Source organism: Callionymus lyra, chromosome 18 (genome assembly GCF_982586985.1).
Source record: "Callionymus lyra chromosome 18, fCalLyr1.hap1.1, whole genome shotgun sequence".
In the NCBI taxonomy this organism is placed as follows: domain Eukaryota; kingdom Metazoa; phylum Chordata; class Actinopteri; order Syngnathiformes; family Callionymidae; genus Callionymus; species Callionymus lyra.
This window is the reverse complement of record NC_141835.1, coordinates 15,615,427-15,641,872: the sequence shown is the minus strand read 5'-3', so window position 1 is coordinate 15,641,872 and position 26,446 is coordinate 15,615,427. Positions and strand designations below refer to the sequence as shown.

Below are 26,446 nucleotides of genomic sequence, written 5' to 3'. Positions count from 1 at the left end.
TCGGGATATGAATTTTGCAGGAACCGCATTGCTTTAGTCGAGCCTGACCAAGGGTTCTGAGGGCTAGATTGATTCATCACGGTGCGGTTTCAGTAGCTGGCCTAGTTGTGGAGGAAAGTGGATCTTGAAAATGTGATGCAGGAAGTTATTCAACGATGATGACGCAAGATGTAATGTCTCATGCTTATGATTCTTCAGATCCTTGCAAACTATTTTCCACCTATCCATCCATTTTCTTCATCCTTTGCCAGGTTGGGTCACAGTTGCAGTTTCTTCGTAACCCTCCTGTCGTCCTTTATTTTCTGAGTACACCCCAGTTACTGCATCGGGTCAAAACTGACCTTGCCAAGTACAGGAGTGCCCTGCCACTGCATATATATTTCTGTTGGTCAGGGAGGTCATTCACTTTGACCCAGAGTGCAACACAAGGGGTACCTGAAACACGGTTATTTTCAGCCAACGTGTCACCTTGACCCAGAGGCAACACAAGGGATGCCTCAAACACGGTTATTTTCAGCCAACGGGTCACCTTGACCCAGAGGCAACACAAGGGATGCCTCAAACACGGTTATTTTCAGCCAACGGGTCACCTTGACCCAGAGGCAACACAAGGGATGCCTCAAACACGGTTATTTTCAGCCAACGGGTCACCTTGACCCAGAGGCAACACAAGGGATGCCTCAAACACGGTTATTTTCAGCCAACGTGTCACCTTGACCCAGAGGCAACACAAGGGATGCCTCAAACACGGTTATATACAGGCAACGGGTCACCTTGACCCAGAGACAACACAAGGGTTAAAGATGTTCTCCCAGATCAATTGAGAGAGCTAACAATCACAATAAACGTAATTTGGTATCCAGAAACCTCCCACTGTCTTTGAAGTCATAACATCAAAAATCAGCTCATGCTGCTGGGGGGTCTAAAGTAAGTAGAAGCTCAAAATGGCTGATCAGAGAGGAAGAATTGTAGCTTCATCTAATTAATCAACCTTTCCACTGGAGAGTTACTATGGTACTACAGATGTAGCTAGAAACGTGCTAAGCGTGTGACATTTGGCATCCCTCAAAACATTTAGTCGACTTGTGTTATTGGTATTGATATCCCCGTTTGAGTTTACAAACTCAACTAGGACATTATTGTATAGGTGATTTTAAGCGTCTCATAGGAATTAAATGCTGTGGCACCTTAGACGGTTTTCCCAGCACATAGCTGGTCCTGTCGGGAATGCACTTGAAGGTAGTTTCCCCCGCCGTCCCTCTACACATTACCACGTCCTCTGTAAGTGAGAGAAATAGACAGCGGGCTGTTCCGGCACTCGGATCCTCGTCCCAGTTATTGGGTGCAGACTGTGCGGCTCCTTCACCGGCTTGGCCAAGGTCCACCTGGCAGCCTAACAAAGGTGCCCCTCCTGGCCCCATCATGCCGTAGGCCATCTAACCTGGAAACTCAGCTTCTCATTTATCAAAGCAGCAATTACATCAGATAGGCCCCGTCACACCAGCAGGCCTTTGAAGGGCCCAAACCAAAAAAAAAACATTAGCAGGAAAGATAGCCGTATAAAGCTGCGGAGAAAATGGCATAGACGTGAGACGTGGAAGGAATGTATGCAGAGCATTCAGCGGCGCAAGTCTGAAATATTAGGTCAGTAAGAAAACAGTCTTTGGCCCTTTGAAGAGAACTTGTGTAAACAAATAACGTTGGGAATTCTCTCTTTAAGTTATCAATTGCTCTTAAAACCATCGTCCTAATGAAGCCGCTATTTCTCAATGATGTCATGTCGGATAGTGACGTGGAGCAGTTGACCTCGGCTTCAGGAAAGCGAAAGCTCATTAGTGTGTCGACACTGAAGGAATCCAGCAGTGCTTAGAGGTCTTATCGTGTTTTTAGGGACGTTCAGGGACACGACAGAACTCGCAACCAAAACATGATTGGATTGTGTGATTAATCTCTTTTTAATAAAAGCAAAACACACAAATTATACTCATGATTGACAAACATTAAACATGAAAACAGTATAGTAAATCGCTCACAGCACAACTTCAATTGTCAAAAAATGATTTAATTCAGTGAACTATCATTATAAATGAGACTAACTATTGAATAAAATATGTAGATGAGATTGTTAAGACTGGAAATCAGATGTAAAAGTAAAGTGCGTTTTATTCTAACAACTCTGTGAAAGGCAACATCATGGATGTTAAAAAAAGTCTGTTTTGTTTCGTAGGTCCAACGCTCGGAGCCGACGATCGCCCTGAACAACCCCTCAAAGGGTCACTTTTGTCCTCAACACAACAGCGGCCTCATGTCGGCGTGTGTCAATCCAGCTCTTCCCCCTAAACCACCCAGCACAGCCAGAGAGAGCCAGAGCAGGAAAACTAAGCGCCTCATCAAGTAAGAGTATTTACTCCCGACTGCTGCCTAAATCCCACACAGCTGAAAGCGAGCGCATGGGTTCAAGAGGACACGGCTAATGCTAATGAGAGTTAGAGTATGTGCTCGCAGTGCTTTTGGCTGTGCGGCGTATCCGGCTGTTGAGTAAACAACCCCATCACAGGCCTGATTTCTGCCTGGATGGTAAACACAGTTTGGTTCAGTGGAAGGGCCGCGGCTCCACGTCCCATGCAAATCCTGTTTGGTTTGGAGATAAGCTAAAGAGGGGGGAAAATGAGAAAGAGCAAAACGGGAGGTTAATATAACGTCCGGCTCTTTTCTTTTAATGAAACTCTGTGACCATTCTTGACCATTTGTTTATGACAGGCCAAAGCACTGACTCTCCACACAGTTGTATCAGGACCAGGCAGTGATGGATATTGCCTTTGCAACTTTAATATATCTTACAATCAGCTCCATCATTTTAGATGAGTTTTGATTCATCTTAGTACCCCTAGAGCCAGAGCCGCCATTTTCACTTTGAACCTCTTTTACCAAAACCTAGCTGCTAGCTTCGGGACATCCTTTGGAATTCACCGGACCAAGCCTTATAACCTTTTCATCTTTTAGCGTGTCCTTTAAATACACCATCTATTTTGCTATTCACAGGTTAAAAGAGTGAACAGAATGACGCTCTGACCTTAAAGATTTCGGGTGAGACAAGAACCCATGGTAGGAAATCAGCATAGACTTGGCACTTTGGTTATTCGAGGCAGGTTAGGCTTTACTAGGTAACACGATAGTCTATGACTTTCTGATGGATTCATTTTCCCCATGATGTGTCCGGATGGACTGGATCTTGACTGAGTACTCTTTTAGAAAGTGCTGTGGGAACAGTTTTCAGAGGTTGAATCTTGGGGGCTCCAGGTTAGCAAAGAGTTAAGAGGGCAAGAGTGCAGCGCAGGGGTTGCTCTATAGGTTAGTGCAGCCAGATAGGTGCCGTGTTTGCTCCTGTGAGTGTGTATCTTCCTGGCAGTCACCGTGTTTACCCACTGCATGTGGAATTCCATCGCCCACCCCCTCTCACTCACTAACACACACACACACACACTCTACTATGTCCTGCATTTTTGTGGTGGACCAGTGTGACAGGGGAGAGTGTGGGAAAAACGGAAGCTTCAGGTCCAAAAATGCACGTATGGAAACAATGAAGAGAAATACAAAAAGAATGTGGGGGAATAGAAAGAATGACAGAGAAAAGTCGGGATAATAAGTTGCTTCCCTTTATTTCCAGCCCTCATTTTAGCAGCAGTTTAATACTTCTGTTATTGAGGCACATCTGAAAGGCATCTGACTTGAGGCCTTAAGCCCCTCCAGCTTATAATAGAATCACTGTGCTGGGTGTATTCATACAGTTCAAGGTTATCCAGCCCTCCAAACACCTACCCCCGGGCAAGCAGTCCAAGTGTTTGATATGCCGGCTCTGCACTCACCAGCCCCCCCCATTCCCCAGAGCAGCCCTACTGCCCGTGATTAACACTTTTATCTATTCATCAGAAAGACATTTGTTTTTAAATAGGAAAAAGGAGTGAACGTTCCCCTTGATTCCATGAAAACACTGAGTCAGACTGTTCAGCGGGAGACTCTCCAATCAGCAGTCTAAAAAAAATGCTGACTGAATGAACTATTCACCACCGACTTCTGAACGATGAGGAGAAACAAGCTGAATAGACGTTGGCAAGATTTCCAGCACACTTTGATTTTTTTTTCACTTTAATACACTCAAGACGTTCTCAGGCGGATAGATGCAGTTTCAAGTGAATTAAATAAACCTCATGATTGACAGTTGTACTCTTTGGTGAGAAGCTCTGTTAAGAGGGCTTTGGCATCTTAAAAGGAGTCGTGGATTGATACATTTTTGTTTGGCCATTGTAAAGTTGATCCTCAATGGTTCATTAGATCTTTAGAGGGATACCCAGAGAACAGAGGGTAGGAATGGAACATAGATGGACCAGTATATCTAAGCTCTTTCTTCCGATAAAGAGACTTCATGACTGAGCTTGCTGCACCAGTCTTTGTTTCATCTCACATGGTAGTAAAAACACTGAAAACGAATGCAGATTCTGCTTTTCTATTTTGGTTTTAATTTTCCCAGATGGAGTCAATTGTTCATTTCGGTTTAAAGGTCTGGTCAAATTACGTTTCTGTGGAATCCGTCTTATCTTTAGTGACCGCGTAGGACAAAAATGTTTGAGTCCCGAACATTGAAACTAAAGTTGACTCCAAATCGCCGTCAATGCTATCAGGCAGGGCGGGTCTTTATCAACATACCACAGCTGCCGTCCGCAAGCCCTGCTTAGACGCGTGCAACTTTGGTCTTTGAAAGGAGCAATTTGTAACTTAAATAAATGAGTCTGTTTGGGTATTTTGTTTGTGAGGTTTGGCGGTGGCGGCTGTAACTACGGAAACCCCCGGCTGTCGTGTGGCATTACTAATAGAGTGACAATTACAGCCGAGCCATTAGCGTCAGCCTCGACGCTGCTCTCGCTGCCTATTAATCAACCGCAACAGTAGTTGTTTTCACGGGACGCTACCCACAAACGGGAGCACCCGAATGTGTGATTATGGTTCGGCTCTATCCGTGCTGGATCACACACCCGCTACCTGTGAGTCGTGTTTACATTTGGTTGGAGGTTGGTACGCGCTGGCAGTAGCGACTCTTGAGGTGGCAGCTGTTGACAAAGAGCGCGATTTGAGAACCCCAGAGGTCAAGTGTTTTTCCCCCACTCAACATAAAAGTAGTTGCTTCCTGTCAAGGTACGCCGCGGCTCAAAGTGGGCCAATTCTATTTGTGGTTGTGTAATGCAATGAAAGAACAACTGTGCAGCCCCTTACAAGGAGGCAGTGTGCACCCTCATTACCTTCTTAATGCCGCCCTGGCACGCTGCTGTTACGGGGCGAGAGGTTAATGCCAACTAAGCTTTATTTATTGTTCCCCCTTCTTGAAAAAATACTTAGCAGATTTTTAATGTATAAGGTTACAGACGTGCCGTTCCGCTACTAACCACTTCATCCTCTGACTAGAAAAACGCTTTTGTATGTGGAAAACTTTTCTTTTGGGAACTTAATATGATGGTCCTCAAAATACTTAGAAAAGAACTGGAAAGCTTATTACTTCAACTTCCTGTGTGAAGGATCAACTCTTCTCTAGGTTAATGAGGCTTCCAAACATCAAAACGAAACAAAAACAAGACAGCATTGGCACTTCAAGACGCTTTCAGTGGGAACCGTAAGAAACCTGTGGGCGGAATTACGTCATTGCGTCATCACAGGGTGGGATTAACGACGCACGTCACATCATGGCGGACGTCCATGGAGTTAGATTACTGCCACCATTTTGTGCGAGTGTGTCTTGGTTGTTGTACACTCCAAAAAAAAACATTTGCACAAAATCGCTCTGCTGTGCGCTCAACCAGTCATACAGTCAAAAATAGGCCATTTTATTGAAGGTGGGCCTTGTAATCCAGTGCGCTTTATAGTGCGGAAAATACGGCAGTCAGTGAGGTGCCCTGCACATCTTGTTAGGATGTCACCTGTTTAAGTAAAGTGGCGAGATGATGTCCCTTAGTTGACCTGGAGCACATCTGTATAGTGAAGAGGTGGATGTTTTTGTCTTAGCTTCTGATTAGTCCTGCTCCAACACTTTGATGTTAAAGTGACTCAGAGTAAAGATATAGGTCCACAGGAACTGATTAACTCTGATGACCACTAAGATTTGTCTATTGTCCTTGCTCACACATATATTATGTCTTTGCACCAGGCAACCGTCACTGGAGAGGTCGGCAAGCGGAACAGTGTCCGGTGGCCAACAGATGGTTTACGAGGCTCTTTGCGGTAAAAAAGGTGGGTCTGCACACATGTAGCATGATATTATGCAACTGTCAACAACATTAATGGGTCGGTGTTAATCTTTGTGGAGAAAGTAAATAACCGCGGTTGATTAATATGAACTCATTATCAGCAGTAATTTAACCATGATTCCATTGGACTGATGAGAAGAGGAGGAGAAACCCCAAACAAGGACTTACTGAGAGTCGCCCTCATCGAGAGCCAGAACCAAATTAGTAACAACAAATAATCCGGTAATTGGATCGAGAAAGTTTGCAGATAAGAGGCCCGATTACAAAGAAGCAGTAGGAAGTGATGGCACCGTTTGTCACGCGGCATCTGGCGGCCATTTCCCCTCATTTTAATTAGAGTCACTCAAACACTCCCGAAAACCCTCTTCTGGCCCCAATTGCCTTGTTCAACTGTGAACCATTCAGACTCCCTTGGCATCCTCAAGTCCGCAGCCTATCCTAGCTGCTTAGGGTGGGAGGCGGGGACCCTGAACCGGTCCCCTACCTCTCACAGAGCACCTATTAGATTAACATATAAGGCAATAGCGCAACATTGTGAACCAGTTACTAGTTTATTTAATAGCAATGTTCGGATATTTAAAAACTGAATATAGTGTTAGAAGTGCGGTAAACACAGTGTCCAGCTGCAACAGTTGCTGTAACAGATGAGTTTATTAGGTGTTTGTTTGAAGGAGCCAGCAATTTTGCCTCAGGGAACGGAAAGGAAAAGTTTTTCAGCGGGGTGGGGGTTTATTTAGGAGCTCCTGTGTTTTTCTAACGGCCCAATTTGGCACCCAACAAGTTGCACGTGGGGTCGGGTTGACTGTGGAACTCGGATGACATAATAAAAAGTTTGATCTGCAGATATACATTAGTAAATCACACGAACACGTGTGCGTCAACTTGTTTATGACCGGGGTGACTTCATCACAGAGGCTGATTCATCAGAGAACACTGTTTTTAAAAGACTGTTGTGAACTAAAGAAACTTTTGGATTGCTTGTTTAACACCACTTTATTTTTTTGGAATTATGTGGATACATTTGTTTGATCAGTACAATTGCTAAACATGTACTTTTGTTTTTTTCCAAGATCAGTTAGATTTTTAATACCTGCAGTTTTTCAACAACTGGTCTTTTACTATTTACTAGTTGTTCTTTGGCTTCTGTGACAGGACCCACTAAAACTAAACTAACAATTCTTTATGACAGATTTAAGGGACACCCAAGCACTACCAAACAACAAGTCGAATACAACTATTCACTCGCTCGATAATTCTATTACCGGTAATACTTTACAACTTGTGCGTGTATCAACACCACATTTTTTTCAACCACAGAATTAGGCCTACAGTAATTTTTTTAAGTGGTGTTAACCTTTAAGAACTTATCAAACAGTTGTTCAAACATGCCTGTCAAAAACGAATCCAGCATTATGATTTGTCCTGGAGAGCTATCTGCTCTTTAACACACAGCTATAAGAATCTAAGCATCAGTCGTGCAATCACGATGTGGGTGACCAGTAATCGCTCTGAACGCCCAGGTTGAGGCGCTAAGTGGAGACAGGTGGACGACTGGCCTGTTCATCCATGCCTCACAAATGTAGATGGGAGAGAAGCAAGTGTGGGGCATTTTCAGAGGGAACGAGGTGTTATTATAGGGGACACAGCCTTTGTTGGGCTTAGGAGTGAGTCAGGACTTTCTGTCTGCCCCGTTTACCTTTGTACAGAGATGACTGAGCTTTGGTGATCGACTCTGACAGGGAGTTAGAGTAGGTCCAAGTCAAGAGCATTCTCCATGATCAGCTGTCATTCGTCATCAATCACACTCTCCCTTTATCTCTGTCGTGTGTGCTCTTCTAATCTCTTCCCCTCTTGTTGCGTCGCCCTATTCTTCTGCCGGCTCTTTTCTCCGCCGATTCACTTCTAACGCGACCGCAGGGTTTTCTGAGGACCTATCAAAGCTAACAAACCCAGGTTATATCAACCACATGTGTTTTACAGCTCTTTCCCCTGGCAATGGCCGCTCAAGTCTCCATGGCCCGAGTGCGAGGGAAGATTTATTTCTCCTGGTTTCAAGAAGGAAATGAATGTGCCATTTTAATAAGAATCTGATCGTGCCTGCGTTAGGAAGGTCGATGTTGGCAATCGAACCCTTAAAACAGAATGTTGTTTTTTATAATGTAAAGTCTCATGAACTCCATCTGGTTCTGCGTTCACGACGGAACGGAAAACAGAGTGATGTTCAAGATACAAGGAGCTCTGTGAGGTATCACCACACAGGTTTTATTTTTAGAAAGTGAACTAACTGAAAGGTGAGTTCAACTGCGTTGCATAACCAAACCATTTTTCCCTGTTCTTTGGCAATGCGGCTCTTCGCGCTTTCACCAGATGCGACAATCTGCTTTCCAGAAGCATCCAAGAAGTGGTGTGGCGCTCCTCTAGGCAACTAGAGAAGCAGGTTAGTCGAACGTGAACAAGTTGATTTTTTCAAAATAAACAGTCCTTAAATTGCTCTGAGAGTGAAACTTAACCAGTGGCACAATCTATGCATGGGCAGCAGGTGGGGAAAACCCGTCCAGCCTTTCCCCTCCAAAAAGACCGAGGCAAGGCATTCCCAGGTCAAGTGGGAGACTTTCCAACATGTCCTGGGTCTGCACCAAAGGTGCTAAAGTCCCCTCTCCAGAATTAGAGAGAGCATCAAGCTGCCTGGTGAGAAAAAGTCTCACTTGATACTGGACACCATGGATGAGACGCCATCTCACAAATGGTGTCAGCAATAGGATGGCCACCACAATACCAGTGAAAGTCTCACAAGATGCGATTTATGAGACGGCCAGACACTGCATTTTTTGACCTTCAGTTAGCAAAAACAACACAACCGGGATAAAAAAAGAACAAAGAATCGATTAGCTTCCTATTGTATTAGAAATCTCTGGGGTCAATATACAATCCGGGGTCTCAAACCCGTACTCTAAAAAGATGGTGCAGGTATTTGTATCTGTCAGGTTCTGCTTGTTTAAGTTGACACCTGATTCATCAGCCCATGTGTACTTGACTGGTTGTAACAAAAACCTTTTCTGTAGGGGTTTGAGAACCATCAGGGTGTATAATATATATAATCATACAGTATAAGTGTCACCTGGACTGGTGTCTGCATCTCTTGCGGAGTTGCCGTACGCCTCTTCCAGCTGTCGTGTCATCGTATTGGAAACCAGCGAGAGGTTTTCCAGCTTGGTCAGACCTCACGGTGTAAAAAAGCACCAAAATAAACAGAGTGTGCTGAGAGGGTATGAAAGAGAATACTGTTTGGGAGCACTAACAGCAGCTCGAACTAAAGTCGGAAAGCCCTTTTTTTTTCTGCGCTTGATGGCTGGCCTCATGCCAGAGCGACACGCCGAGGGAGTGAACGGTCAGCCAGATGAAAACCTGACCAGGCAATTCTGCAGGTGCAAACATAAGCTGGGACAACGTCAGAACCACAGCCTGACCCAAAAAATCTTCCAGGCGTCTCCCAACCCTTTACCTGGTGTAGCTGTTATTTCCTGCATTTGGAGACGATCTAAAGACACATAACCGCTACTTAATCACTGCTACAGTTAAAGCAGAGGTTGATGTAGATCCAACCAGGTCTTGATTTGACCTTTCAATTGTTTGGATCAGAACCAATGCTAATTAGATGTCTGTCCTAGCCGTTGGCCAAGGAATTAATAGACTCTTGGAAGCCCCACAACTGAGACAATAGACGACTTTTACAACCAAAAACAGTTTGTTTAAAAGGCTAGCACCAAGAGAGTTAAAAGAAATATTTTACTTACAAGATGGGAAAAGAAGCGACTTGGCAGCTCTTTTTGGATCAAAATCTTGCTACCATAAAGTTATGTTTCCAACTAATATTTATGTTTTCCTTTCCTCTCAAGGTCTGTCTGTGTACCGCACGCTGTTCAATGGCCCCGAGCCAAGTCACAGATGACACCAAGTTGACCGAGGACAAGTCCTCCCGGTCTGCTGGCCCAACAGGTGTCCCTGCATGTGACTGGATATTCTGGGCAGACGACATTTGCAGACATCTTTTCTAAATCCTCATAAGCACGAGCCTCAGGATGTGTGCCAGGCCAGGGCTTCCCAGCTTCAGTCGGGAACTTTATCATGTAGCTCTCCATCATCAGATCTGCAGCGAAAAATCTGCATCTCCACAAACGCCCACCCTCGTCTTAGTTCTCCAGCAAGATGATGTCATTTGCAGGTAGAGACTTTAGCAGATGCTCCCCCTTGAGCCCTGGAAGCGCCGAGCAGCAGAACGCCTCAATTTTCACGCTGACTTGTTGAGGTCACACATGCTGGAGTTGTGACTTCCTGTCTTCGCTGGAGCCAAATCTGACTCTTTTTCTATCCAAAGGATGTGTCGAAGACCGGCACCTGGTGCTCAAAGAATCTTCTGGAAGCTGCAACCTTCCCAGAAATGGCTGTTTCCAGGCCACTGTGGAGATAAATCACCTCTACCTGTTCCTGAGTTTGAGCTATCCTTCCAGCGAGACAGGTCTCTGCGACGTCTTTTTATACCTGCCTTTTTCCAACCAGCACCTATTCGACTCAGCAAACGGCCTCTCCAGACTACAGAATCACATTTGTACAACTGTAGATATGTCTACTGCTGTTTATGTTTGTGCTATTAGTGTATCTGTAGCAGCTAAAGTAACGGCAATATGTATAAACGATCGCTTATTTGGCTAATGGCGTGGAAGCTGTGGCCGTCACGTTTCCTAAAAGCTAAATAATGAAGATTTAAACAGACAATTAGCTGGTTATTTCTACTGTTACCCTCTCTAGACTCGATGTTTAACTGTTAGCCAATTGGAATGACTGTATTGGTAGCATTGCTTACTCTTTTTTTTCGCTTGAAAAGCTTACCATGTACGCAAAACTTGACAGTCGTATTTCTTACATGGTTTTTCAATTTCTGTCATGAATGTGTTTTCAGGAAGCAACATAGCTGTTGCCTTGACAGACTGAACACTACTTTCAGTCTATTTTTTTGTTGCAAAGAAAGGACCCCAGGGGCCATTTCAGTTTCATATAACTAGAAGGTTTAATTTTAAATTTGTTCCCATTGCATTGAAAGCGTTTGTGTTGCGTTACTGAAGCGCTACAGCTGTTGGATCAGTGATGGATTGCTTTAGCTGTAGTCATTGATGGTGCTCCCACCAAGTGTTGCATTGCATCCCTGAAGTGTCCCACAAAGACGATCAATGTTATGGAATCGTCATTCTTCCGTAGATATTTATATGTTTGGTCTGGTTGCGTGACGGAATATCCCTCCATATGATACTAGCATATTCCCCAGGGTCTCCACTATGTCAATGACTACGGATCCACCACCACCATCCTCTTTATCGCTTCTTCTTTTGGTACTGGGAGGAAGCAACAAGTTGGGTCTCTTGTATACGGCGCTGGATCTAAATCCAAGGCCTTTGCTTTGGCCAGTGTAAGCCTGAGCATTTGCATTTTCAACCTCAAAAAATCCCTCGTAGTGAGGTGTGTAACAGTGCAGGTTGTTGTGGTGCAAACCGCTGTTTTTGTGTCTAGCCAGCTTGCTTTTGTGTGCAAAAAAACTAAGAAAAAAAAGGTTTTTAGTGTGTAGCAATATTTGAGTGAACAATTTTGAAAAGTGCTTTTTATTTATATATTTTATATTGGGGGGGGGGGGGGGTTAAAAAGTGAACCATTCCTATAGGTTCTTTGTGAACTTGTGTTGGACCAACTGTTACAATTTTGTCTTGAACTATCGTGGCATGTGTATTTGATTTATGGACCAAAGTTGTTGACTTAAGTAGTTGTATTTTCAAATATGCAGAGCCACTGGTGAAGGTTGTTTGGTGTGACGGCAACCTGGACCCATCGAGCACTCAGGGTGTGGTAACACGAGTAATAAATATCAAGCGTATGAATATATTTTTATGTCCAAAAATACTTGAATAATTTTGCATGTCTGACAATACAGTTCTTGTTTACCTTAAACACCTTCTCGTCTTGTCCGTGTGCATGCTACAAAAATCCTACTGCCAGAACTGAATCGATGTTTGCCTTCTTCGCTAATGGAGACTTTGTTCAGGGTTGTTTACGGTAGCAGCACGACGATCGACGCGGTGAGTGTGGCAATAAAGAAATGTCAAATATGATGTGTATTTATTGATTTTTTTATTTCTGTGTGTTGTCTTCAAAACCTTCTAATTCACATCAAGATGGGTCCATCCCTTTTCGAGAGCGATCAATAGAACCAGGTTTCAGTCTATTTGTCCAGTAATAAGGAAGGTAAGTAGTGAGCCAACAGTTAACAGTGTAAGATAGTTGCACAACACCCAAAAGTAACTTATTTAGCACCACTCCAGTCCTGAACTTGAATGGATTCATTGCTAAGCTATCACTTCGCAGCTAAGTGAAAAGTAACATTTGTTATTTAAAAGGACACAGAGGAGCCAAACTTCACTCTTAATTTCTGATCATGACTGAATTACACAGCTTACTTTTCTAATGTGTCCTGAGCTGCAACTATTTCGAACCGCAGCAATGTATGCGTCTCAGCAACGTTAGCCTTCCTTGTAGATTAGCATTTTGTTAGGATGGCTGCCATTGAAGCACTTTTAATTTGGCAGCCGACCTCTTGAAAGTTAGTTCCTGAGCCAACATTTCTGCCCGAAAACGATGAATGAAACATTTTAATTGAAGTAAATGGTACCAACCATTCATAATGTTCCATAATGGGGTTGCTGGGGGCGATCCAAGCGACTTGCTAACAGAGGCACGAGGCAGGGGCACGTATACAGACAAACAACCATTCATGCACACAATTCAGGAGAAAACCCAAGCTAGTACAAGGGGAATGTTACCAGGTTTAACCACGTCAACAGGGTAGTAGTGTTAAGACAATATATTTTGAAATCTGACATAAACCTGAGTATTTATTTTGAACGTAAGAGTAAAAGTAGGGAGTAACAGAACGGTAATGGTTACTGCCAAGATGTAATGATCGATTGAGGTTTAATTGAAAGTCACTATAAAGGACCCAAAAACTATGACTTGTTGCAGGTAAAGAAGACAACCAATGAGGATAATGGATGATCGAGATGGGTAACAATACATAATTGTGAATGTCCACTGTAGAAACTGGAAGTATTCAATTGGATAAAGGTAACAGGATATTGCACCTCCAAAGAAAAACTGACAAAATATTCTAGCCAACCATCAGTTTTAATAAAAAAAAAAAGATTTTCAAGAGTAATAAAAACAAAAACATTTACAGTTTGTGTTCGGAGGTTCACTTAGTGACGTACGCCGTCTCGTAAAACTGCCGTTGAACGAAACAATCCCTGGAAGTTTGTCACAGAGGTAAGCAAAACTGTGGAAATACTACTTGACGTTCCAGCATGTTTGTTACTTTATTTACAGCATCCTAAATAAACAGGATGTGCAGCAAGTTTAGTTTTTCAGCTCAGACATTCGACGATGTCCTTCGTGTTCGAGTTCAGTCTGCATTCTCCCGTGACAAACATGGGGACGTCCTGACAGATGCAGTGGTCATTGAACAGATTTAAATACTGATGTTAGACGCTGAGGTACATGCTGGTCACGACTGCCGGAAGTGAGTCAGATGTAGCCGAAGCCTCAACAAGAGGTCCATGAGTTTGATTTTTCGGTGGAGTGGTGTCAAGGGGCTCCAGAAGATTCCTGAAGTTTTCATGGCAAAAACTTCTTAGCTGCACTTGCAGGACTTGACCACCATGTTGGAGAGCTGCTCCACTTTCGGTGAGCGACCTACGTAGTACAGGATGGTGAGCGGCTCCAGGTCCTGAGGGACGCAGCAGGGGGACGCGGAAGCCTCCGGGTTGAGGGTGTTGTAGAGGCTCAGCAGCTGGAGGGAGAAAGAAGATCAGCACAGATGTTGACTGATATTTTTGGTTGTCGGCATCTCACCGAGCTGTGGGTTGTTTCAGTGCTGCGGAGGTAAGGACAGGGTCCGGAGCAGAAGTTGGCGTAGTACCCCTCCGGCTGGTGGATCCACCTCCACCCCAAATCTTGTCGAAAGTTGATGTATAGTGGTCGCACACAGCAGTTTTCCTCATAATTGCTGTGGACAGAAAGCATTTTTATTACTCCGGAGATAAATTTAACAATTCCACCACCTCCTGTGACATTCATGACTAGAATTCCACGCTGAGGTGTGCCCTTATTTTCCCTCCTGGAGCCAGACCAGGTGTCTTGATTCTGCCAGTCTGGCTGACGGAGGAAATCCAGACCACGTGTGGTGTTTTCTAGAGTCTCGACAGATCTCGACTTGTATCAGCCAAAGATGATTAACGAGATTACTTGTTTTTCCGTGCACACTGTTTTCCTCTGGCGTCTCTGCGGGACATGTCAGCTGATGTTGCTGGTTTCCGACGACTAGTTTATACTTGATGTTGAGACTATAGAGCTTCAGGAACAATTCCCACCCATATCCAATAGGATCGTTCATGCACATATGGGAAAGAAGCACCATGTCGGTAGTGCTTTCTATTCCATTGGGGGTCCAGTTTATCAAACTTCTGACATCTGCTAATTTAGCGATTACTTCATAGATCTAGGTGTCTTGAAGCTTGGTTAAAATTCCTAAACGTTGGCAATAATTAAAACGGTTGCTAACATTCCAAGTTTTCTTACTTGAAACAGTAATTTGTGTCTAGCGCCCTCTTGCGCCTGCGTGACGACGACTGCGTGTCCAGCCGGTGCGGCGGAAGCATCATTAGGATAAGATGCGGGTAAAGCTGCTCTCTCTGGGTCTGGTCGTCTTGCTCCTGTTCCATCCCTGTGGTGAAAAAAAGACTGTCAAGTTTTCGCAATAACTTTGAAGATTGTGATGAAATGGCAAAAGACATTTGTGTGATTTTTGAGGTGAGTCTTCAATTTATCTTCTGATCTAAGTTTTTGTGGAGATTGAAAACACAAAGTGACAAGCGACCAAAATTTGTTTCCCCCACAGGGTGTCTTGACTCTCCATTAGAGTGGAGCTTAGTCATTTGGTGGAGACTCGAACTAGAATTACTGCCTCTCCAAACCATGAAAAGCGTGTTAGGATGTCTCTTGGGCTACCACATAACCTGGGAACACCATGGTGTTCCCCCAGGAAAGGTCAAGTAGGTTTCTAGAGAGTGATGTCTGGGTCTCTTTGCTCCAGCTGCTACCCTGTTAGAAGATGGGTATCATCAATCCGTCATGGATTTGGCCTAGTGACTTAACAAAATGGCCAAAGTTTTCCAAGGGTTCTTTTGGCCGTCCTACTTTTATCATGTAGCACAGGGGTAGGGAACCTGGTCCAGAAAGAGCCGCAGTGGGTGCAGGTTTTCGTTCCAACCATTCAAGGACACATTTTATCCAATCAGGTGTCTTAGGAGTGTAATCAGTTGATTGTCAGTCTGGTGTTGCTTGTTCAGCTGAAATCTCATTGGTTAAACTTTACATGCTTGATCGGTTGGAACAAAAACCTGCACCCACTGCAGCTCTTTCTGGACCAGGTTCCCTACCCCTGATGTAGCAGCTGATGTGAAGATGCAACAAGAACCTGCTCATGGTTATTGGATGTCAGAACCATTGTCCTACTTCTATTTGTCTGCACTTTGCTGTCTCACTGAGCCCCCTCCAACAGCCCCCATCACTGCTTCCACCCTGCATCTGCTCATCCCATCTCCACGTGATAGCTAAAGCAGCAGATATCTCAAGGGAGAAGCGGCCAGTGGACGCACTGGCCCTCTTTAATTAGGGGCCAAACGTCTGAGCGCCATGGCAGCACATTCCTTGCGGCCAGGCCAGTGCTGAGCGTTCCCATGACTGGGGGCCCGGAGGCCCCCGGTGCTAAGTGAGATAGCAGATTGCCCTTGTTCCCATGATGTTGTTCCTTTTCGGCCTTGTTGGAAGAAAAATGTGTGCAGGTTTCATCCAGAGCCGGAACTTCACAAAAGGATCCGAGTCAGGTTTAAGTGCTCCCTCTATGTCAACGTATCGAGATGAGAAGCTAAGATGCGAAAATGCTTTCTCACCTTTGAACTTGACCTCCAGCACCTCGTTGGCGTTCTTTATGATATCGCCATTGGGCTTGAAAGTGTGGCACGGACAGTGCACGCTGATCTCCAGACCCAGGTTTGTCTCTGAGAGGACGTAAAAGACGGAATGAAAATCTGTGCGCCGTCACCGGCTCACCACTCAGGACAACTTTGGGAGGACTCACGTCGGTACATCAGCCACTCCCTCACCGTCTCCGTCACGTCGAAGGACACCCACTCCGGCGTCCCCTTGGTGAGGACATTCTTGCCCCCAATGTAGCGCTGCTTGGCTTTGGGGTCATCTTTCTGGAGGATCTGCCGGCAGAAGGGAAATATGAAACAGCTGAGCAAACTTGTGCGCACACGTGCCAGGAGCAGAGCCGTTCTGTCCGGGCCAAACTATCCGGGACGGCTCGGGCCAAACGTCTTCACGGAAAAAGTGATTCCCACTGTCGCTAAGTTAATGTTGAGACCCCGCTGCTGCCAACCGAGCCGCCTCCACTTCTACCCCTGGCTTGACAGCTTGACTTCAACCCTTCAAGGCTTTTCACTGGTCATTTTCCCCTTTGATCTCTCTTGTGATATGACTCAGAGGTTCACATCTCCTGGTCAAGCTTTTCTATTTAGTAGCCCACATTTTTAAAGGGCAGTAGTCGTCTGCTACGTCACTTCTTTTTCATCAAATGTCTTCTCAAAAATAAGTTTGACTTCTTTCTTATTGGCGTGTTGTTGCTTTGCGACGTGAATTTCAAAGTCATCTGTGGCCAAAAAAGCTTGTTAGCATGCTAACAACAATCGTCTTTTTATTTGTTTTTTGTTTATTTGGACATGGTGGCTTCCTAACTCTGAAAATGACATTACTGTGATTCAAATTGATTTTCTTAACTGGAACTCTCATGCTGTATCATGCTGCGACTGCCCGCCTTGTCAAAGTAACAGAAAGTAACAGAGAAGTTAGTTGCTAAAACTAAGTAACAAAAATGTGTTGTGTTCACATATATTTTTAGATGCTGTATGTAGTGAAATGTGAAGGCAAGTTGATATTCTTTTCATGCTAGCGGGACCCCCGAGAGGTTTAAATGTTATCATCGTCTGTTCCACACAGCAGCGACAAAGACAAAGGTCTTTATCTTAAGTCAGGAGAAATATGTGTTTAGGAGCTGTGTGTGTGTGTGTCTGCGACTTGGACAATTGGGTTCCTGAACATTGTCGGCATCTAATCTTTCTTCCTGTAAGAGCGAGGGGCCAGCGCCAGCCTGCAGACTTCGTTGTGGGGGCGAGGAGCGGCTCCGTTTACTCCCCCGGCGAGTAACTCGGCCTCTATCTTCTCTTTCGGACCCTGCGAACAATCTCAAGGCCTGACAGTCCCTGCGCCGGCGGCAGAGAAGGTATGCGGGGCTGCAGACGCTTTTCTGGCAGGGAAGTGTTGGAACCTGATCATCGTCCTCTCGTGGGACCCTAACAAAGAAACTTGCCACCCTGCAATCAGAGAACCTTGCAGAGTTTCGCACGAGCAGGCGCAGAACTCTTGAGGCTTCTGGATTTACGGCAGACGGACATTGAGATCGACAGCGAGAGGAAGTTGGCGTATGCTAGGCTAACGTTCTGTGCGAGCTCTTAAATTCTCCTTGATGTGGAATCCATGCGAGCACATGGAAGAACGATCAGAGCCTGTTGCTTCAGTGTTTCATCTTTCTCAGCGCATCGGCTGGTGTGATTTGTAGAGAAGTGGACCACATGCCCCTTCTCTCCCGAGTTTGTACTGTACTTCACACACACCTGGTACAGCTCAATACGCTGCTCGTTCCTCTTGGCGCCGTCGTTGGGGATCCTCAGGGCTCGGAACTCGGCCCGGAACAAGTTGGTGGAGTTTTTCTCCATTGTGGAGACGTTGAATCTGAACACCTTGGGGGTGATTCCCTTTGGGCAGTTGGGGAGATCATCTGCAGGAAAAATAAAGAAGAACATTAAGGGGAATACAAGTGATTTCATTTAAATGGAATGGATGGAGAAAGCTTGGTTTGACTTTTATCGGTGTTAACGTCACTGGCTAGCAGCAATGTTCTTGATGGCTAAAGTCAGAGAAAACTTTTTTTTCTCTCAAAACAGAAATAATGCTTGGAATCAAAGGAGAGACTCAAAGGACCACTTGAACTCCAAGAGAAGTTTATGTTGAAATTGATATTCATTGTGGTGGAGGCCATGGGGCAGAGCCAGAATACGCTTATGTCTCTTGGTTGACGTGTGAATGCCTCTCTATTCCCCCACAAGTCCAGGAGGCTTGTCTTTATTTGACCTGCTGACCTCATAAGTCAGTAGTCCTAAACATTGATGTTAGCGACAACAGACCTCTACAGCTGCTAATGAACAGTATGAACTCAATGAATAAAAATCACAACCGGTGAAAACACAATGGCAACAAATGTAATTTCATGAACTCCACATGCTTACTGTAAACTCATGTACTTTATTTAAATCACAGAATTAATTAAAGAAAATAAATCTCTTCAAACGAATCTCAATAAACGGTGAAGTTAGTTTCAATCATAGCATCTAAGTAACTTCTCACCAACTTGTTCTGAACTTTGCTTTTTAGCTGAAATTGAATAATTATACATTCTGCATGTTAGTGGTTTTGACCATCAAAGTTCAACATCAGGTCTTCCAAAAACAACACCACAAAAACAAATAGATTCTCTTCCAAAATGCTCTAAAGGTTTACTGATATACTATGAAACGTGTAGTTTGTTTACCGCTGTAGACTTGCAGGGGCTAAATTTAAGGTTCCAGGAGGCCCCGGTTTATTACATCTGCTTGTGCTTAGTACACTTTCGAATTAGCAACTAGTTGAAGTCATGAAATCAAAACCAAATGTCCCGCATGTTGGAGTCGGCAGCAGGCGGTGCGGTGTGTGAGGCGGACAGGTGCCTTGATGTTGACCGTAAGCAACACACCGAGACAAATACTGTATATCCACAAATGTACACTGTATGCTAATGATGTCATTCTCACTGCATGCAGAATCTAAGGCATTGCAGGTGATGACTTTTAAGACCATTCTTTAATTATACCTGAGAACCACAATTCTTAATGCTTCTATTGGCCACCTTCCAATGTAGTACCTGGTATACAAGCACGACGACATGTTATCTTATCCATAGAAAACAACAGGAAGCCAAAATGGCCAGAAAACGTGTCTGTTGCTTTAACAGGGACATGGTCCTTTTGATTGACTATCTGGAACTCTTCTCAATTTCTTGAACAACACCAGTAAAGTCGCGGGACATCGCTCAGATCTCCTTACAGACCTGGGCGCTCGTAAACCCAAATACGGGATGGAAGACCAAAATACTTTTCCAGAAAAATTCTAAAAAGCCTGGTGAAAACTTCTTCTTCTAGACCCTCTGATGGACAGAAAGAGTTTGGCCAAAAAACTTCCACCAGGCAGCCTCACTAACCACAATGGAACCAGAGACGGTTGAGGATGATATTTTCACCTAAAAGACACCTGCTACCAGAGTTATGTCTTTGTTCAGTGCCGGCCCACCTTAACAGCACCAGTTATGACAATAAACACAGAAAACTAGAAAATTGACACAGATTCCAGTGCTTTGTTTCAGTTTCAATTACCTAATAAAAATCTGAATCTGCTTCGCTTTGCATGAAAACAAATGTTTAAAGTATCCCTTGTATTCACCTTGACCAAGAGGCAACACAAGGTTTAATCTGTGACGTGTACCCCAATGATTTGTAAGGTAAAGAGACAAATTAACTAATAGTCACTGTATAAATAATTCAAAATTGTGCCTCTTATGGCTCCGGAGACACCACTCGAGTCTATAGAGTGACATTTTAAAAAGGAAGCAGAAGTGAAGCTAAATATTTAAAGCTCAAGTTTAGAGCTTTGCTTGCAGGTATGTTGCTTGAACTTTTTAAGAAAACGCGTCATAAAAGCAGGATCACGGCGACGCACGTGCAAGCTTTCTACGAGTGGAAACTTTGACAGCCGAGCGACGGCTAATTTACGACCAGAGGTTCGAAACCCTTCGATGTGAAATTGTACCTTTTAAATGTGGAAACTCTGCAGAAGCATCTTCTGACTATCTGCACTTTGATTGACCCACAATGCAAAATGATCCAAATATCATTATCTGATGTTTCCACAAAGTTTTTTTTTTTTTTTTTTTAGAAGTTTAATCTGCAGCTGTATATCTGTCCAGCGTTTCCACGCGGAGGAAACCTCACTTGCCTCCCGCTTCACCCCCTTGCTCGCCGTCCTCCCCCACAGAAGGTGGAAAGCCCCACTTCAACGGAGAGATTTGAAATTCTAATCAAGTCTTCGGTTTCCTCTTGGATGACCTCATATTTTCCTACTGCAACGGTTTTAGGTGGATTTCACATCACTGCTTATTTTTGCCAAAACGGTCCGGGAGCTAATTCGTTCCATGTCGGCCGCTGGACTGGAGCGCGCGATTAATTAAAAGGAAACACTGTCGTGTTAATATTCCTGCAGATTCTTCTCACCTTCTGATCAAACGGTTTCCTGGAGAGCAGCAGATGCAAGAGGTTCATGATAACCAGCTGCTGGAAACTTTGTGATTTCACGTCACCTGGGATCATGAAATCGACCAGTTTTTCTTTTTGCTTTATGACATAAGTGTAACGATAGGAATGTTAGGAAAAGTCGGTGGCTAACAGTTATCATCTGTAGCAACAAAACGCTTCTAACAAGCAATGTAATTCTTTTTTTTTTCACTTTTCCAAAGTTGTGTCGCGGAGGCAGCAGCTTACAAGAGGAGGCCCAGTCTTCCTCAAATCATCCTCAGACTCTGTTGGATCGACTGATTCCTCGAGTGTGTCACAAGTCTGCTCCAGTTAAACATACTTGGACATTAAGCCGATCAACCCTCATTTATCCTGAAGTAAATTTTGGGTCATAAAATTGGTCCTACTTCTTTTAATTCAATACTTGTTACAATGTCTACAATGTCAAAGACTTACCTTGAGAAAAAAAAAGGAAAATCATTTCTGATATTGAGCTGTTTTACATAAAAAGAATTGGCAGAATTACATTTTTGTTGTTGTTGAGAGTGAACATATTTCAAAATAACCATTTTTTTATATTTCATACATCCAATTTTTTTTTTTGTTAATCATTATTTATTCAAATTTAACCTGTCACATTCTTTTCCAAATTGTTTTGATTGATTTGATTTGGCTTTTTGAGATTATTTATTTTGATTTCATTATTTTATTATTTGAACAGGTAAAATTCTTATTGAGACCCAGAGTCTCATTTTTAATAGAGACTTGTTTAACTTGTTTTTTTTTTGTTTTTTTATAATGTACTCTATTGTAGTTAAGATATTTATATCCATAAAAAGAAGAATTAACAAATAACACTAGACAAGTCTAGATTTAGATTAGATTAGATTAGACACATATTAACTATTAATAAATGACATATGATGATATTTATTGAAGATATTAGCCAAATATTTGCCAGTTATTACTCATTGTGAAGTACCTTTTAGCAAGAGGATTAAGGGGATCTAACCTGGGCTAGCAATGCTAACTTAGTCAGTAACAAAGCTACTAAGTTACTGATTATTATCAATAAATTACTAAATGATTTTGTTTCTTTTTTTCTAAAATAATATTTAAACATCATAACTTCTCTTTTAATGTAATTTAGACCAATTTTTCGCCATGTTAACATTTCTTTATTTTTTGAAAAATAAAATAGAAATATTCATGTACTTGTTTTTATTTACTTTTCTACTAATATTGTAACTTTTTTTAAATTATAAAACAACTAAAAACTACTCTTTTTTTTAAGGATTTTTTAAACTGTAGGTGAGTTGAGAACCATTGCCTGCAGCACAGACTTGACGTTGGGACTGATTTCACTTGTTCACAAGTTTATGGTCTTGTCTGGGAATTTACAGCCAATAAATCCTCCACTTCCACACTGAAAGTTTGAGTGTCGTTGGGATTTGAACGTGGATTCAGGTGAGCTCGGACCGTGACATCGTCTCTCTCCCTTTGGGGACCAACCGTCCCTCTCTCTCTTCGCCATGATGTAATCGCCTCGGTAGCGTATCGGAGGTAAACACAGGAAACGCTAGGCAGCAGGTGCACGCCATCTGCTACGGCGCTACAGCCACGATAAACAAGATTTATTTTACGAATCTGAAAGGGCAATTATCGTAATCACGGTCGCACTACGCTGCTGTTTATTTTGGGAAAAAGATTCGATGGCCGGCGATCGACTCTCGCGAACAACGAAGGCTTTCTAGCTGTTGGTAGATTGTTGGTTTTCCTTGGACGCGTGACTCGAATTCTGCATCTTAACTTCATCAACGTCAATTTTCTTTTGGGTTTTACGTGGTTATATTGCATAAGCAACCATCTCTTGTGTAACGGCGACATTCACCGTCAGTATTTCACGTCAGAATTGTGAAGCTGTTGTTGTCAAGATAGAGGTCAGTCAAGCTGAAGTCCAAGCTAAACCCACTAGCAATGCTAGTTTGCAAACCAGTATAATGAATAGTCTGGTAAAGTATTAAGTTTACTCAACCGAGACGAGGGGACGATCTGATTTAAAGCTTGTTACTGTTGCAGTGAGAAATGTGGAATTAGATTAGATTAGATTAGATTAGATATTTCCAGGGAAACCATCAGATATAAGACATTAATTCACCCTATTAAAAAATTGAGCAAGCAGAATAGGGCCTGCAGGCCTTGGGTTGGAGTAGCATTTGAAGTACTAATTGGTAAAATATTTGTTAATGCAGTTCGGAGATTTAAACTTTAAAAATGAAAAGCACCTTCAATCTTAGGAAAATTAAGATTGCTTTTGCTTTTGTCAAGATGGTTGTCAATAAGGCAATCTAGGGAAAAAGGAGGAGGCCACAGGGCAGATCCAGAACATCCTCCCGAGATGAAAGTCCCTTAACTGACCTGGGAATACCTCATAATCCAAAGAAAAACTTGGGAGGTTTCAAGAGAGAAGGATTCGCTACTTGCTACTGCCGCCCTCACGACCAAACCTCTGATTTCCTTGTGTCTCGTCTCCAAGCACTTTGTCAAACAATTCTGAGACACTTTCCTGCATCTTCGGAACCATAAAGTCTTCATGAAAATAAAAGAGTATTTTGTTCTCCATAATTCATGAGTCACATCTGGAAGAGCCAGCTAAGGCCCGGGTCCAACTCAAGTGCCCTCTTGGATGGCATTCGCGGATCTGAAGACGACTGGAGGTCCGGGGTCGAGCTTGTTAGCGACGTGAGCGTAGACGCCGTCAGGTTAGAGTTAAAAATGAAAAGCAGCCTTAAAAAAAAAAAAAGTGCGCTTCCAAAGAATCCAAAACCAGCGAATGCAAAAGTCATTATGTCCAGAGGAATGAAAATGAAGCACACAGCAGAATTATCAGGATGGCAGACGCTGGGCCGCTACACGCCGGAGTTACATAATGGAAAGTGCAAATGAACGTGTGCTGGCACCGCGGCGACCATCAGGGCCGCCACACTTTAACTTTCAGCTTCAGGTTCTGCCGTTATCAGCGAGCGTGTGAGACCATGTGTGATGTGTGCCGGGCACCTGGCCACGGCTGATCCCACTCCTCCAGAGCTCTGTTTGTTTTGGGAGCTCTGCTACCTCTGACCAGCGGATAAACCCTGAGCTGTGTATTTTGAATGTCAGAAGCACTTTGTGGGACCTGTGAAACGGATTTGATTCGGGGCTTATATGCTAGAGGCTCCTGCTTAATGTCACGGCACAACATAAACAACCGGTAGATCTCGCAAACCCCCTGATTTCAGATTTCGGAAATTAGACCCGAATGGAAGAACGAGGGAATTCTATCACAACACACAACTTTTCCGGCTTCTAGAAGCGGGGCCAATTGAAGCGAGAGGGGGTGAAGAGTATTGAGGAAGCTCACAGCCAGAAAATGGAAATGAGGTATTGGACTTGGCAAAAAAAAGTCAAATTTAACTGCCTGAGAATTTTCCTTGCAGAGGAATGTGACAGACTGGAGCTGGAGTTCCCATGGCTTTGGTGCAAGGTATGTATGAGGAATAGTGCTCATACCGATTCGACTGTTTGTTCTGTGCCCTGCATAAGTGGGTAGATTTTTTTTAAATGGATTCAAAAATCCGGTCCCATCTTTTGAAGGCCATAAGCTACCACAACTGACAAATGACCTGTCTGGGGTGTTCCCCAGCGCTGACATGTGAGGGGAATAAATCTAAGAAAATGAATGACCGCCTGGACCATGTCTGCTAGTATAAGATGGTAAACCCTATAAAAAAGAACGATGGAAAACTATCCATGAACCAATGAAAGACTTTAAAAGAAGGGTGGAAATCACAGGACAGCTGAGCTACCTTCACCCTGCAGCAGAAGTTGGAACCAAGGTTAGCATTGACCGATACGCAAGCAACTTTGAGTCTTACGTTTTGTCCAATAATCATAAGATCCTACGAAAGTAGAATTTGATATCCTGGTGAATTTGGAACAAGACTGCCTTACCAACCTTGTGTATGTGTATGATGGCCATCTAGTGGTCGGAGGAGTAGTGTAGTGCACATCAGAATTCCTGCAGCCGTGGCTAAATACTTACAGCTAGCGTGGTATGATCAATATAGGCTTCTGTAAAGTTGTGAAAAGCCTAATAAGCCTTTATTTCTCTAAGAGAAAATACATTTTGCTATCATAAAACATCATCACGACAGGGGTACGCCTCGACATTTTAAATCAAGATTGTAGCCTCAACGTTGGGGGATTTGCTATCGTCCAGAGTCTAGAATTTATTGGTGCTGAAAGATCTTTAAAGAGGATGGATTACTAGCCATCAAACTTAAAAAAAAAATAATAATCAAATTTGAAAGCACCAAGCTTAGTGTTGATCTAACAATAAAATTGAAGAAGCTTTAAGGTGATCTATTCTAACTCCCTGTCCCTGATGCTAGCCTGTCCAGCCAGGACCTGAAGCTGTTTCACTGGAGTTCCCATCAATCAGGAGATTTTCAGCAAGAGCCTGAAGGTTCTGGAAGTAATGATCGGATACATATATCTATCAAATCTAAAAAAAAGGCAAAAGCAATTCAAGATGTCACAGGTGTTTCCATGAAGAGGTGTTCCCAGTAAAGGGTTTGGGACTTACTGTTTTCCGGCGAACCGTTAATCATGTTGAACTTGTAAATCTCTTTGGCGTAGTACTCGGTCTCCGTGTTATCCTGTCCACAGCTCTGCTGCCGGTCCCGTCCCAGCTCCTCGATCAGCTCCTTGGTGCTGTTGTAAAGAGCCAGAACCTGATACGGCACCTGACTCGGACCCGTGGTCTGAGGCGGGCTGGTGAGCCGCAGCTTGCTGAGGATCTGTCCCCGCACCGCCTCCACTCTCTTCTTGGTGATGTGGTCGATGTCCACGGTGGTGCAAGTGGACAGCGACAGAGTCATTGTGACCAAAGTGGAGAGCAGGAAAAACAAAAGTGCCTTGCCCGGATTCATATTTCACCCTCGATGCTTTTGTCAAGCACTAAACAGAAAGTACACTTAGGATCCGCTCTCTTCTCCTCTCATCTAGGTTGTGAGTAAATTCTGTCCCTGGACGATTCCCATTTTTCCCTAGTGCTAAGTCATCTTTGTAAACTTTGTAAGACAACAAATCCGTGCCATCTCTGAGATCACTCCTTCAGCAGAAATCTTCCTCTTCATTCCCTCTCCACGTGTTCGAGCATCTCTCTACAGGAAGCCAGACAGTGTGCTGGGTTTCTGCCTATCCATTGCTTTTTCATCCACTCAGAGTCAATGCGTCTCCCTGTCTACCTCCCTCTCTCTGCTGTCTCCCTTCACTCCAGGACTCTCACACACTCCACAGAATTCCCACTCCCACCTCCGCTTTATACTCTCACACTGTGACGCTACTGAAGGAGGGGCGGCTCACTGGAGCCCCTGTTTGGACTGTAATGTGTTTTCACAAATTCCTCAGATAGTTTCTCCTCCATCTATCTAGCCATCTATCTATCTATCTATCTATCTATCTATCTATCTATCTATCTATCTATCTATCTATCTATCTATCTATCTATCTATCTAT

At 43.7% G+C, this 26,446-nt stretch overlaps 2 protein-coding genes across 2 annotated transcripts in view; one reads left to right on the top strand and one right to left on the bottom strand.

Moving 5' to 3' along the window:
• ttll5 (tubulin tyrosine ligase-like family, member 5) overlaps positions 1-12,406 on the top strand; it is a 51,704-nt gene extending 39,298 nt beyond the window's left edge. Inside the window, exons 29-31 of the mRNA XM_087780465.1 lie at positions 2,228-2,394; positions 6,194-6,276; positions 10,190-12,406. Of these exons, the coding sequence (XP_087636591.1) occupies positions 2,228-2,394; positions 6,194-6,276; positions 10,190-10,242 (303 nt within the window). The 3' untranslated portion in view covers positions 10,243-12,406. The remainder of the gene's footprint in view (positions 1-2,227; positions 2,395-6,193; positions 6,277-10,189) is intronic.
• Positions 12,407-13,498: 1,092 nt separating this feature from the next.
• Positions 13,499-26,231, bottom strand: tgfb3 (transforming growth factor, beta 3). The gene is made up of 7 exons (XM_087780476.1): positions 25,512-26,231; positions 18,122-18,285; positions 16,528-16,657; positions 16,340-16,447; positions 14,967-15,111; positions 14,241-14,394; positions 13,499-14,178 (listed from the first exon to the last, which is right to left on the bottom strand). Exons 1-7 carry the CDS (start codon positions 25,855-25,857, stop codon positions 14,020-14,022), a joined length of 1,206 nt encoding a protein of 401 aa, XP_087636602.1. The 5' UTR covers positions 25,858-26,231; the 3' UTR covers positions 13,499-14,019.
• Positions 26,232-26,446: the final 215 nt, after the last annotated feature.

Excerpts from the sequence above, each read along its gene's own strand:
- tgfb3 (XM_087780476.1), bottom strand. The coding sequence starts at position 25,857 with ATGAATCCGGGCAAGGCACTTTTGTTTTTCCTGCTCTCCACTTTGGTC. Across the intron at positions 15,112-16,339 it reads GCTGGAGGTCAAGTTCAAAG|GGATGGAACAGGAGCAAGAC; the intron begins GTGAGAAAGCAT and ends TTTTCACCACAG. Across the intron at positions 14,395-14,966 it reads GACACAAATTACTGTTTCAA|CAATTATGAGGAAAACTGCT; the intron begins GTAAGAAAACTT and ends TTCTGTCCACAG.